Genomic DNA, 14,158 nt, shown 5'->3' with positions numbered 1-14,158 from the left:
CTCGTGTATTGGTTCCCAATATGTAACATGAGGATAAAAGTACCTACTCTCTCCCAACCTTTGTCTGTCCTGTCTGTTTAGCCTGTACACACTTCAGGGTAGGTACGGTCTCCTGTTATGTTGTACGTACAGCACCTGTCCCAACGGAGCCCTGATTTGAACGAGGCCTCTAGTGCTATGGGAATACAAATAAAAATAACACACAAATCAGAGGTATCTGTGATCACTTGAGATCTGTGTTACCAAGAACTCTGAATTCATACACCAAGACACAGGGTAAAGTCCTGGCCCCATAGAAATCAATGAGAAAACTCCCCTTGTTGTCAATGGGGCCAGGATTTCATCCACAGTACTAAAGTAAAGCACTGTCAAGTTTATTGGGTATATCCCGGCTTGGCTATTTACATCTAACTAAGACTGACCAAAGGGCCCTATATTAGCATATACCTGGCCCTTGAGTAAAAGCTGGGACAGATGATTTGGAAGCTGCAGGAATACTCTGAAGTGGTTTATTTGTTGGTTGTTGACATGTTCTGAAAAGGATCTTTCCAGGACTTGACATCATCTTTAAATATCGTGACACCGCTTAGTCCCCTGAAAATCCATGAGATATGTTTATTGGGTAACTGGCTCAGTGGACGAAAACCTGAATAACCATAAATGTCATAGAGTAATGTAGGTATATTATTTTTTTAAATTATTTTCATTGATTTTCTTCCACATTCCATATACAGAAACATCTGCTACGGCATACAGCTCTACTGCTGGCCCTGTCCTAGGTGGCAAATTGAGCCCAGATCTTGAATCCCTTACTCGGTTTGTACTCAGTCAACACTCTCTTTGACTTCAGTGGGAGTCTTGCCTGAGTAAGGACTTCAGGGTGCAGTCCCAAATCAACAGGAGCCAAATTCACCTGAGTGAGCTCTGCATGAGGCTCAGGTTTGGAATTAGGCCTTAGTAGCTGGGTTTCCGGACTTTGCATGAGCAAGTCATCATTTCCTAGGCTTGGGATATCCTTTTTTCTACAGTACTGAAAAACCTGCCTTATGTACAGAGACAGTTTGCCATCTGGAGTGAGAAATGGCTAGAACAAGGAGAACCTGTTTTACATTTGTGTTTTGTACCGCTACAAGCAACTACTAAAGGAATGCAGTGAAAATCTGATGAAGAGACAGCAGGCCCGAACCTCACAGAAGTCCATCACTATAGCTCCATTGACTTCAGCGTACAGTGCGTAGCATTTCAGTGACTTTGGGGGAGCTGTATTGATTTACAGCAGCACAAGAGCTGGCTTAGAGAGCCGTGGGGGTCCATCTCCTTATGATTGTTTTGAAGTTAAGCTTTCTCGCCACCGTCTTAGCAAAATGATTTAGGCCTCACAGCATTAGAGATTGGGATAAATCCTTTAAGTTATGTCAGTTTCACTCAACACTGGGACAAAGGCAAAAAAGTGCAGATCACACCATGATGCGTGTTCTCCTGGGCCTTATAAAGAAAAATAAAGTGTTAATAGAAACAGAGCCAACAATGCCAGGTTAGTTCTACTGGAAGAAAAGAGAAAAATCCTCACTCATTATGACCAAATTTAGGGGCGTTACAGTCACTGGATTTGGTGTTTCCCTGTTGTTTTGACACACGAGTGATTACTGTGAAGGAAGCTCTATTCTTGCTCTGGCTTGTAATAGATCATGTCCACAGTACATTGTAATGCATAGTCTGGTATTCTTCTAGTGCATATTTCTTGCCTAATACAAGTTTAGAATCTACTAAGCAGTATCTGGCTTGGAACTACGTTGCATTAGATTGGCTTATTCACAGCAGTTCTTTTAAGATAGCAAAATTGCATATATCGGGGTGAAATCCTGGTCCTGCTGAAGTCGATGGGATTTTTGCCAGCAATTGTAATGGGACTTCCCTGTAGGTCCGGATTCTGTCTGGCACTCACCTGCGTTGACAGTATATGCAGGAAGGTGTAAGGAGCTGGAGCACCATAAAGTGACCACATAACAGCCAAACAGCATTCTGATCCCTGGACCAAATTCTCTGCTGCGGTGAACAAGCACAGCTCCATTGTCTTGAATGGAATTTTGCCTGTTTATACCAATAAAAACGTTGGCCACCCATGGTCAGGCTGCAACAACACTGCAGTTGGGAGGTAGAATTTCCAGCTCAGTGACATATATCTGTGCTGTCTTTGGTAGCGCTAACTTACTAAAAATAGCAGGGTGGCTTGGGCTAACCACAATAACATGCTGCTATTTTTAGTAAGCTAGCCCGATCAAAGCTAGCTCGGGTACATCTGCATATACCTCTGGCATAACCTCCGAGGAGAAAGGAGTCTGTTACCCCAGGCCTGAGATGGACCATGGACTGCTGTGTTCCTGCATTTAGGTAGGTTTTCCAGGATTTGCAACAATTTGCACTCCATAGCAGGAACACGAGGCCTTTTATATATTTTAGATCCAAAAGGCTGCAGGAACTTTTAATACTTTGTATCTTTTCTGGGGATGGGGGGAGAGGGGAGAAAAAAATAGCGGACATTATTTGTTTTTCCCTCTACTTCTTGGTGCTGATTCAATTTTCACCATTAGGAAGTGTTACCTGCACAGACACCACACGACATCTCCAGGCCTGACAATTCCTAACTGGTGTCAATAAGATGCGAGGCAAGTCACCACGGGAGTCACTTGCTGTTACAAGACCAGAAGTGTTAGTTTGCTCGGGTTGTCACGGCTGGCACTTTTGTGGGTGGAATTTGGGCACTGCTATAAAAATCCTGGGCCTGATTCTCAGCTGGTGTAAATTTATATTGCTCCCTTGAAGCCAGTGGAGTTGTGCTGATTTACATCAGCTGAGGATGAGGCCTTTTTTCCAGATTTTCTAAAGTGCCTGCTAATTTTGGGTGCCACAGTTGTTTGGTGGCAAGGTTGAGGCTGTTGGGGCTTGTTTTTCCGAGGGGATGAACTCTCACAGCTCCAATGGGAGTCAGTGGGCAGGGTCGCCCAGAGGAGTCAGGGGACCTGGGGTAAAGCGGGGGAGCGGCGCTTGTACTCACTGGGCGGCGCTCCGTGTCGTCGTCGTCGGGTCCTTCACTCATTCCGCATCTTCGGCAGCCCTGAAGGGTCCCCTGCTGTTCATGAGGTTGCAGGTTCCAGTCCCCATTCTCCCTCCTCCCACCTTGGGTTGCCAGCCCTCCAGGATAGTCCTGGTGTCTCCAGGATTTAAAGATTAATCTTGAATTAAAGATTATGTCATGTGATGAAACCTCCAGGAATACATCCAACCAAAACTGGCAACCCTACTCTCACCTATACAGTTACTCCACCTGCTGCTCTAAGCTAACTGCTGAAGAAAATAGGAATTGCCATGCTAGATAAGACTAGCCCATTATCATGGATTTGACCATGGCTAAGCACCTGATGCTCTGGAGGAAGGTAAAAAAAACACCATAGTGAATAACTTCGGGATAAAGTGCCAGTAGGGCAAGATTAATTTTCTTATCCTAGGTAGTTTCAGGTTGGTTTATGCTCTGAAGCGTGAACTTTTATAGTCCTTATACTTTTTTTCTATCTTATCTAGAATAATGGTGGATGTTCTAATTATTCATATAACTGTCTAATCCTTTTTTTGAATCCTAGTAAGCCAGTGTCTCTCAAACTGGGGTTGCTGCTTTTGTAGGAAAAGCCCCTGTCGGGCTGGGCCGGTTTGTTTACTTGCCCCGTCCGCAAATCCGGCTGATCGTGGCTCCCACTGGCCGTGGTTCGCTGCTCTGGGCCAATGGGGGCTACTGGAAGCGGCGCAGGCTGAGGGACATACTGGCCACCACTTCCAGCAGCTCCCATTGGCCTACAGTGGCGAACTGCGGCCAGTGGGAGCCGCGATCAGCTGGACTAGTGGATGGGGTGGGTAAACAAACTGGCCTGGCTCGCCAGGGGCTTTTCCTACACAAGTGGTGATCCCAGTTTGAGAAACACTGTACTAAGCTCTAGGAATCAGTGATATCTAGTGGCAGTGAGTTCCATGGGTTAATTATGTGTTGAAAGTGTTTATATCAGTTTTTAAATGTGTTGCCTTTCACTTTCATTGACTATCCCCTATGAAAAATGGGGCATAGGCTCATTCAATCTACTGTCTTAATCAGGGCCTGATGTAAAGCCCATCAAGTCAATGGAAGTTTTTCCTTTGATTCCAATGGGCTTCCAGTCCACCCTTACTCTGTATAATATACCACAGGTTGGCCACTTCACAGCCATTGTTGATGCTTCTTATAAATTAGTTTCAAGAGCTAGACCAGCTGGTGTCTTCCCTCCCATCCCTTAAACAGCCACTTCTCCAACGTGTGCAGTCTTCTGAATCAAGGAATGAGATTCAGTGCCTCATTTCATGGGACTGCAGAACTGCTGCTTCACAGTCGCCACTTCTTTTTATCCTTTCGCTACATAACATCCCATTCTAAAAACAGAGTGATTTGTTATTGTGGGCCTCATCCTAAGCCCATTGACGTCAATAAGTGTCTTTCCACTGACTCACTTGGGCTTTGGATCAAGCCCTGTTTTCTTTTATTGGGAGAAAGGTTTAGATAATCTCCAAAAATCTTTTAACAGAATGGGATGTGTTTGTGTATACAGCTGTATAAAAAGTCATCTTACAAATGTCTATACTATATATAGCTGAACTGTGGCTTTTGCTGATTTGAGGGCTCCCTGAAGGGCACCAGTCCTGTTATAGAAACCATTCAAAGTTTTGGAAATTAATGTAACTGAATGTTTATATCCCAGGAGAACCTGTTACCCAGATTTCCCCCGAATCTCTCATTAGATGCATCTGTCAAGGTGCATCAGTCAGTTGCATATTATTGCACTTTGCCATCTTATGGCAGGTTACCATAGAAACTAAGGGCTTGTTATTGCAAAATAAACAGTTGGACATTTTGGCCCAGTTACTGTGGGACTAACCTGGCAGGGATAAAAGTAAACGGAATTAAATCTCAGTTTTTCTGGTCCCCCGGAGTTGCATCTGGCACTACCGCTGTATATGACGATATAATTGTCTAACTAGAAAGTTTTTTGTTTTTTTTTAAAGAGAAACACAGACTGCTTTTAACAAGTAATCTACCGTAGATTTCTCAATGCGCATCTTAAAAACATAGAATGTCTGTCATGGTTTTGTTTTCCTGGGGAAGAGTTTCTTAATACAGCTGCTTCCCTCCTACAAATATTATTTGAAGAGTTGCATATTATATCTGTATAGACTCACTGTTGCAGGATCAGGTTGCCTCACTTTCTTTAATGAATGTAGCCTCACAACACCCCTAAGAGGTCAGGAAGTGCTATTATTTCAGTTACACAGATGGGGAACGGAGGCACAGAGACATTAAGGGTACATTTGCACTGCAAAAAGACTTCTGTGGCAACGAGTCTCAGAGCTCAGCTCACCCAGTTTTGGCTTGCGGCTTTCCGCCACGGGGCTAAAAATCACAGTGTAGGCCTTCCAGCTTGGGTTCTGAAACCTGGCGAGGGGAGTGATCTGCATTGATATTTTGAGCTAAATAGCGTGGCCCTGCGAGCCCAGTTGACCCGGGCCCTGAGACTCACTGCTGCAGGGTTTTTTTGCCGTGTAGGCATAGCCAAAGTGACTTGCTCAATGTCACACAGGGTTCTACAGTGGAGCAAGGAACTGAATCCAGGTCTCTCAAGTCTTTAGGCTAGCACCTTATCCACTGGACCATCCTTCCTTTCAATGGCTGATGGTATTAAATATCTATGTAGCTGAAGGTCAGAGCTGTGTGAATACAGCAGGTGATAAAGACTAGCAAATGTTACTTGAAATAAAACCCACAAGTTCGTTTCGAGAATGGTTATTATTAAGTATTTTTATTAGAGTAACTCCCAGAAGCTCCAGCCTCTATTGGAGCCCTGTTGTGTCAGGTGCTGTACAAACACACAGAGACAATCCTTATTCCTAAAAGCTGGCAGTTTAAACAGGCAAGATAGACCCGAGCTCAAGGTGAGGGAGAGGAATGTAGTAAGGATAGTTTTCTTTTCAGTATTCACGAGCCCTTTTATTTGCTCTCTGAAAATATAGGTACAAGGGAATTTTTATCCGAAACTGTTCTTCAAGGGTGGAGTCCTGCTTTGTGGTAATAAGTGGGTCTTGAGTGAGGCATAGGCTAGGGCAGGCTCTTTGCACAGCGGTGAATTTAACCCACAGGACAGACTTATGAGCAACTGTTTTCATGTGACTTTTCACACTGTAAGTGTTCCCTGGCCAGCTTTCTGTTGATTTTGGAGCCATTTGGCTAGGCACCAAAACCAGTCTCATGTGACTACACTGCAGCCAGAGGGGTGACTGCAACAGGTGTAAACATACGCTAGCTCCAATAACAATACACATGAAGCAGTGGCAGCCCAGCCTAGTTGCTGGAGTGTATACCCAGGGTCCCAGGCGAGCTTGTACAGTCCATGAAGCTGTGGCTTCACTACTATTGTTGTTCAAGCTAGCTACCTTAAATAAAGATCAGCTATATCTCTGATCACAGGCTACCAATAACAGTACAAACTGCAAATATCTGAAGCAGTGAATAACCCGTAAGAACCACCCATAGGCTGAAATATGTTTCCATAAATCTTTTCTATGTACTTCTATGCCCCCTTTCTTCCCACTGGCAAATATTCATAACCGCACTGTGTGAGAGAGAATTATTATTATCCTGACTTACAGCTGGGGCATCAAGGCCTGGACTGGATGCCTCACATAACATTTGTGGCAGAGCCAAGAATTGAACCCAGGTGTCCTGGATCCTTGAGTTTTAGTCACAGGACCATCCTTCCTGTCTTACCTCTTTGCCTGATAACTCTCTGAATGATGAGGATGTTGTTAAAAATAAAAAGCTACTTGTGGATTACTGGTGGGGGGGCAGGAGGAAGGTGGGGATCTGAATTAGTTGTATAGATTCTGGTCCTTGAGAACAGCAAAGGTTAGGGCTGAATGAAACTGGAATTTCTGTCCTGTGGGAAATTCCAAGTTTTCTAAATTTTGTTTCATTCTATTTTGGAACGAACCGTCAGACTTTGGAATTTTCCATGAAAGGGAATATTCTGATTTGGAAACATCAAAACACTTCTCTAATCATTTGGAAACCTCCAATCAGTCAGAAATGTCACTGAAATGGACACATGCCTGCTACACATTTCAGATCCAAGGAAACAGTGTATTTCCACAGAAAACTGTTCCATTGAAAATTTTTCAACCAGCGTTAGCAGGGATGCAGGACTGGGTTAAAGACTCTGACAAGACTTCCCTTACAGAATTGTCATCGTAATTTCTCTTATCGATGAATTGGCAGACGCAATTTCTCTCTCTTCTCAAGGTGGTGGTTGTTGCTATCACTCTATGTAACTTGCAAACTCTATTCCGGGGTAGTCAATAATTTTTTGTCAAGGTACAAATTTCTTGGTCAAGATATAGTCAAGGTCCAACCTGCAGAGAAACATTTTTCACACCACAATAATGATAGTATATAAAAAGATTTGGGGGTCCGTTCAAAAGCGTCTGGTGGTCCGGATTTGGCCTGTTGACTACTTCTGCCCTGGTCCATTAACTGCCCTTGAGCTAATTTCTTTAGAGTGCTCTTTCACTCATTTCATTTAGTATTCATTGCCGTAGCACTGGTCATGATGAACTCATTCAAGACTGTGTGGGCAAAAATACTAGAACTTGGCCAAGAAGCTGCTGGGCTTAGTACTCTGCTCTCTTATGCCAGTTTTACACAATTGAAGGGACTCACACTGGTGCCAAATTAGAGAAAGGAGTGGAAAATCAGGCCCCCAGTACAGATCTGGATCCACATTAGGTTTAAGACTATGGGAGAGAATTTCAATGGCACAAATGGCAGGTAGGTTTCTATTGACCATCAGTGGGCATTAGGTGCCTAGCTGGTATTTGTGCCTTAGAAAATCTCCCCTTGTGCTAAAATAATCAAACTTGGGTCCCTCAAGCTAGACATCTAAATAAAAGAGGTTTGATTGTTCATTCCCATTAATGTATCATGGCTAACCCACATTGTGGGTGCTCAACACCTTTAAAATCACTCCTCTTTTATATAGGCAAATAGATACAGATTTAGGTACTCCCATTTGAAAATAGCAACCCCCATCCATTGCACACTGGGAGTTTCCAGTGGAAACCTCTGAAACTGAGGGAGTGAAAATGACACGTCCAGGTGCATGGAGACCCGGTCTTCAGTTGCAGGTAAAGATCGCTAAGTCCTTTTTTTAAAGCAGTACCAAGTGTCTACACCAAGGAGCCTCAATGGAGAGCTTGCACCAGGTGCTACCCCCAAGGGAAAAAGACATATTGCAACTCAAGTTATTCACTGCCCACACCCCACTCTATACAGCGATCAACAATGTATTACTACATCCTGTGCTACAGTTATTTCCATTTCCACTGTGGATAAATGTTGACTTTTTAATAACAATCGCTCCTCTCAATGTGGCTTTTTTTCTATGCTAAACACACTGGACCCCACTGATACATGACACTGATCTGTGCTAAAAGTATTTGGTGGAGCTACTCCAGATTTACTTCAGTGCGACTAAAATCAAAATCTGTTCCACTGTGCAAAATGTTCATGTTGTCGAGAGAGAGAGATGAACAAACACTGCTCAGTCAATAGATAACGCCAGATGGAGAAGATGGAGAAAAAAATTGTCGCAATGGTGTTGTCATAGAAACATAAGTCTGTTTATCTAACTCTTGGTCATCCCAGCAGTGTAAATCACCTGAAATGAAATTTACCTGCAGCACACACTAGTTACGGGCTCTATTTTGATACCCTTTAGTTGGATTCCCAAAGAAAGAGCAGCCCACTTTATGGTACAGTGAGGCATTTATAATTGACTTGGGTCAGAACCTTTCCAAGCTACAAGATTTTTTATAAAATGTTTTTGTCACAGGTTAGATATTTATATTTAAAAACGAACCTTAACTTAAAAGTTTACAGAATTGAAAAAAATCAGAGGGGCCTAATTTTCTCCTCTCTGGACTGTACTTCTTTCTTCGAAGGCTGGATAATTAGGAAAAGTGTTGAGATGGATCCTCTTCTTTTACAGGAAACAGGAGCTGTTAAACAACACAGATGTGACCATTCCAGATCGGCCTTTATCCCCTCCACTCACTGCCCCAGCAACCATGAAGGTAGGTTACGTACTTGATATGCTACGGATTGCGTTCTTGACATTTTATTCTTGTTCTGCTTTGCAAAGTGCATGCTGCATCCCATAGTGTGGGTGCAATATCTCTTAGCGGACTGATGAAAAGAATTGTATGGTACATACACAGCCCGGCTTAAAGTGATTGTTTTGAAACTGAAGCTAGTTAATACCAGTGTTTAAAAGTAGCAGCTGTGTGTCTCAGGTGTTCCTGAGTGGATTCTGGAGTGGAGCCGGAAGATTGTTCTGCTGCCATCAGCTAGGGTGGAGTATGGCTGCAAAAGTCTATGGGCTACATTGTCCTACGCCTCAGGCAGTCATTGACATCAGTGCAAAGCAGCTGTCAAATGATACTAAATCAGAAGGGTGGTAGCACTCTGGGCTCACTCTGCCTGAGTGACTGCACATGCTGCAGGGTAAAGAAGCATCCAATCCTTTGTCTGTCTTAAAAATTGTTCTTGTCTTGTTATAACCTGGGGGTCTGCTGCCAAAGCGGTGATTTTTATTTATGATGTGTGTGCCCGGTGCTGTACATAGAAGACGCAGCCCATGCCCTAAAGGGCTTATTTTCGAAGGGCTAGATTTTAGTCCTCGAAAGGAGCTAGGGCAGAAGTGGACTCTACCCCATTCTCCTTTATAGAGGCTGGGGAATGCAGGCCAGGCTCCTCCTTATAAACCCTGCGGATGTTGCCAAAAAGGAATGGGGAGGGGTGGAAAGAGAGTGAGTGCCTGTCCGGACACCCTCCAATCACCACCAGCCAGCACCAGTTAGTGGAATGGAAACATGGCCCACCCTAACCCAACACCCATTGAATTCAATCAGCAACGTGTATGTCTGTTTGCATGTGAACACACTCCTAGCTCACAGGGATGTCCCAAAGAATAATTTACTAATGCTTTGAAAGGTTGAGTGCTATGTAGGAGCTAAGCATTATTATTGTATAAAATGCAAAGCCCTTGAAAATGGAGGGTTATGCACTTTGGTTTTAAATTGTCAAAATGGTCAATTCCTGTGTTTAAAAATCCTCCAATGCTATTGCGTTTTGAAGTTTCGCTCTCTCTAAAAAAGGCATTTCCTTTTGTACCCCCCCCACTCCCCAAATAAAAACAACAACAAAAACCCCCCGATGACAATGGGCCAAATCTTTGATGTTTGTAAATGTTTGTCAAACTAAATGTTTGTCAGTGGAGCTGGATCTGTTAACAGCAGCTGATAATTTGACCGTAGCCTTTTGAGATTTTACATTGAGCTTTTTTTGCAAATCAGCGTGCATCCCCAAATTCCAAAGCTTCAGAGTTTTGCATGTTTTTTTTTTTTTTTATGTGAAAAGGGCCATTTCCTGGAAATTCTAGGTTGTAAGATGACCTGAAATGAAAGGATATTTGACAATTTCCCCTTCCCCACAGCCCCTCAAATAAACAATAAAAGAAATTATTCATTGCTTTTGCATAGCACACCTGGGTTCAGCTAGAATTTGCCCTTCTCTCCTGCTTTGTTTTGATATATTCATAACAGGAATGAGCCCTGATGTATAAATAAAGAGAAGACCTGCCTTCCCATAGGATCCCATTTGTCCCAGAAGGATCTGTGGAGTAACTCTCAGCCCTTGCAGGCTAATCCTCGTGAGAGGGTTTAACACGGTTTTCAATGAGAACTCCTGCCAGGCAAGCTGTAAATGGTGTTCTTTACATTGCAGTGATCAATGTAATATTTTCAGGGCCATGCCCAGTTTTGTATTAGCTCTTTTGCACTGTTTCCAGAACAATGTGTTCTTTTTTTTGGTAACGTAGTGTTAATTAAGGTTCAGGCAATACCACTTGTAGCCTGAGTTTGGCAGAAGAAAGAGACACACATGGCCAGATTCCCATCTCACTGCTGCTTTACAGCAGTGTAATTCCATTGGATCTGGCTCATAGTATATTCTTCTCAATCACACCGCTTCTTCAGACCCATTTTGCCTGCCTATAAGAAAACATTTTGTGCATCCGTATTATTTAGATGTATGCATCTACATATCTGTGCAACTCTCTATATCTCGAGGATGCTGTGCTGTCCATTGGAGCAGGATCCTATAGCTCTGCAGGGAATTCTGACATTGATTTCAATAGGGTTAAAAAAATAATCAGACCTAGCTCTTATATAGCACTTTTCATCCATGGGTGTCAAAGTGCTTTAGAAAGGATGGTGGCGTTCCTCATTTTACAGATTGGGAAACTGCGGTGAAGTGACTTGCCCAAGGTAACCCAGCAAGGCAGTGGAGGAGCCAGGAATTGACTCCAGGTTTCCTGAGTAGCAGTCTAGTGTTCTGTCCACTAGGCAACACTGCCTGCTGTGAGTTATTGATGTTATCTCCCCACCCCCATCCTCCTGTGACATTCCCACTTCTACTTATTTTATTGTCCCTTTGTTCCATCTGGTCTCAGACTAGATTGCAAGCAGGGGCCCACTTGGGTGCTGTAAAAGAATAACTAATTATCAATGAGGAGAGAATTGAGAGTCTCAGTAGCCACAGGGAAATGAATTCTGGAGGTATTGGCACACTTTTGCCATGCAATTCCCCCTCCCCCCCCGATTTCTCCCTGCTCTCATCACATTAAGGCAGGGATCATGTGATCAACTTAAGATTGTTTTAAGGCAAGCTTGCTATGTCTATCATGAGGGCAGAGAGGTGCTAACTAGGTCAGCTGCATGTAGCTCAAGGGAACAGCTGTTCGTGGGTGGCTTTTTCCCCATCCCCAGGCTTTCTTGCCTGTAGAACCGGCACTTCCGTTGAAGTTGAGCCCTTCTGCTTGCCTGGAAGACATTAATGAGAAGAAAACTAATTACACAACCTGTTCAGAGCGCTGAATGCAAGATGAGTGCATTTTAAGATACTAAGGAGGGATTGCTTGCCAGCTGTCCTCAATGCTGAGTGTTGGGAAGGTGTGCCTGTTGATTCTTTGGAGTTGGTTTTAGAAAGTGAGTGTCTGTCACTACTTCCCTGGTGTTGCCAAGTGGTTAGGGCAGAGGATTGGGTGTCAGGCTTTCTGGTGGGTGTTTCTCTGTCTGCCAGTGACTTATCATTTGACCTTAAGCAAATGGCAGGCTAGGAGGCGGCATTTGTGGCACATCCCTGAGCCAAGAGCAGTGCAGAGCTGCCCTAAACCAGGAGGGGCACTGGGAAAATTATCATTCAGGCCCAAGGCAGGGGATGCATTTGGCAAGTTCTTCTGATCTTCTACAGTCTGAACCCCACAAGTGCCATATCTGTGTAACTGCACTGCAGTCATTGAAGCAATTATCTCCAGGTGAGAAGGGTGCCTCCATTTACTTGACTGTGGGTACATCTACACTACGGGATAATTCCGAATTACATTAAACTGGTTTTATAAAACAGATATTATAAATTCGATTTCACGCGGCCACACTAGGCACAGTAATTCGGCGGTTTGCGTCCATGGTCCGAGGCTAGCGTCTATTTCTGGAGCATTGCATTGTGGGTAGCTATTTCATAGCTATCCCATAGTTCCTGTAGTCTCCCCTGCCCCTTGGAATTCTGGGTTGAATCATTGTTGCAGGTGGTTCTGGGTAAATGTTGTCAGTCATTCCTTCCTCAGGGAAAACAACAGCAGACAATCCTTTCATGCCCTTTTTCCCTGGATTGCCCTGGCAGATGCCATAGCACGGCAACCATGGAGCCCCGTTCAGCTTTGGAGCCCATTCAGGCTTTTTTTTTTTTTTTTTTTTTTTAATTTTATCAGATCACCTGTATGTGTACTGGATGCCTGCAGACCAGGGGAAGGTAGCGATTACTCCAGCGCTATCACAGCAGCATTCATTTGCTTTTGCATGATATGCAGAGATGGTTACCAGTCGTTCTGTCCGCGTCTACTTGCCGTAGTAAACTGGCAATGAGCTGACGGTTATCTCTCCCCCTCTTGTACTGATCCGTATGTATCATGAGTGCCCCTGGCTGGCGTCGGCAGGGATACGTTAGTGGTGCATAAGCAAAACTGGGAATGGACTCCCCCGAGTCAATCCACTTCCTTTATGGTTTCTAAAAATAAGAGTCAGTTCCTGCCTGAGATTCTGGGGCCAGTGTACTACGATGGACCAGTGTAATCAGAGACGCACAGCTGCTCTGTGTCAGTATTCACCAGGGGTGCCCCTGCAACAACCCCACCCCTATTGCTTTCCCTCTCTTCCCCAAACCTTCCTGGGCTTACCGTTGCATGATGTCCTCGCCAGCTTGTGTCATGAGTTATAAAGAACTGCTGGAATAAAGAATGCAAACACTGAGATTTTAGTTTATGAGATAATAATGAAGGGGGAGGCAGCTCTCCGGGCTTATTGATCAGTCAGGCAGAACATTAATCGGCTGCAGCGGGAGAGGAGCCCAGGCATTGCTGGCTGCCTTAGATGATAGTCCAGGCAGTACAGGAATCTTTTTCTTTTACACAGAAAGGGGGGGGCTATGAAGCTCAGCCCCCAGTTTGGCTATGATTGATAGATGGTTACCAGCCGTTCCTGTACCAATACTGGGACTGACGGGAAGTTCATTCTATTTTTACTTCAGGCGCCGCAGCCCGGCCAGCCTTCACCTGAGGCTCATGCCAGGAGCACTCACGGGCCTGGATGGGTGAACGATGGTATCAGTTCATATTGCAGTCTGTCTGCCACCAGGGGGAGGGGAAGAAGAGACCGGATTTACTGCTCTTCACTGCTGCATTGACCTCATCGTGTCTACCAGCAGCAATTCAGTAGAATCATAGGGTGGACATTGAAAGAAGGTTCAAGAAACTTATTTATTTCCCTTTTCTTTTCATGTGCGGGGGGGGGTGAGGAATAAATTTGACGAGCTATTCCCCTGAACCATGCCGGACAATGTGTTTGACCCTACAGTTCATTGGGAGCTCAGCCAGAATGCAAATACTTTTCGGAGACTGGCTGTGGCCTGTGGGATAGC

At 44.3% G+C, this 14,158-nt stretch overlaps 1 protein-coding gene across 7 annotated transcripts in view; it reads left to right on the top strand.

Moving 5' to 3' along the window:
* Nucleotides 1–14,158, top strand: part of RAP1GAP2 (RAP1 GTPase activating protein 2) — a 247,948-nt gene that overhangs the window by 131,821 nt on the left and 101,969 nt on the right. For all 7 annotated transcript variants that reach the window (XM_032779454.2, XM_032779450.2, XM_032779451.2 and 4 more), the window contains one exon: nucleotides 9,114–9,198. In XM_032779454.2, coding sequence (XP_032635345.1) covers nucleotides 9,114–9,198 — 85 coding nt within the window. The remainder of the gene's footprint in view (nucleotides 1–9,113; nucleotides 9,199–14,158) is intronic.

The sequence above is a fragment of the Chelonoidis abingdonii genome, chromosome 20 (assembly GCF_003597395.2).
Source record: "Chelonoidis abingdonii isolate Lonesome George chromosome 20, CheloAbing_2.0, whole genome shotgun sequence".
Lineage (NCBI taxonomy): Eukaryota > Metazoa > Chordata > Testudines > Testudinidae > Chelonoidis > Chelonoidis abingdonii.
Note: the sequence above shows the minus strand (reverse complement) of the source record. Positions and strands in the feature narration are given on the sequence as shown.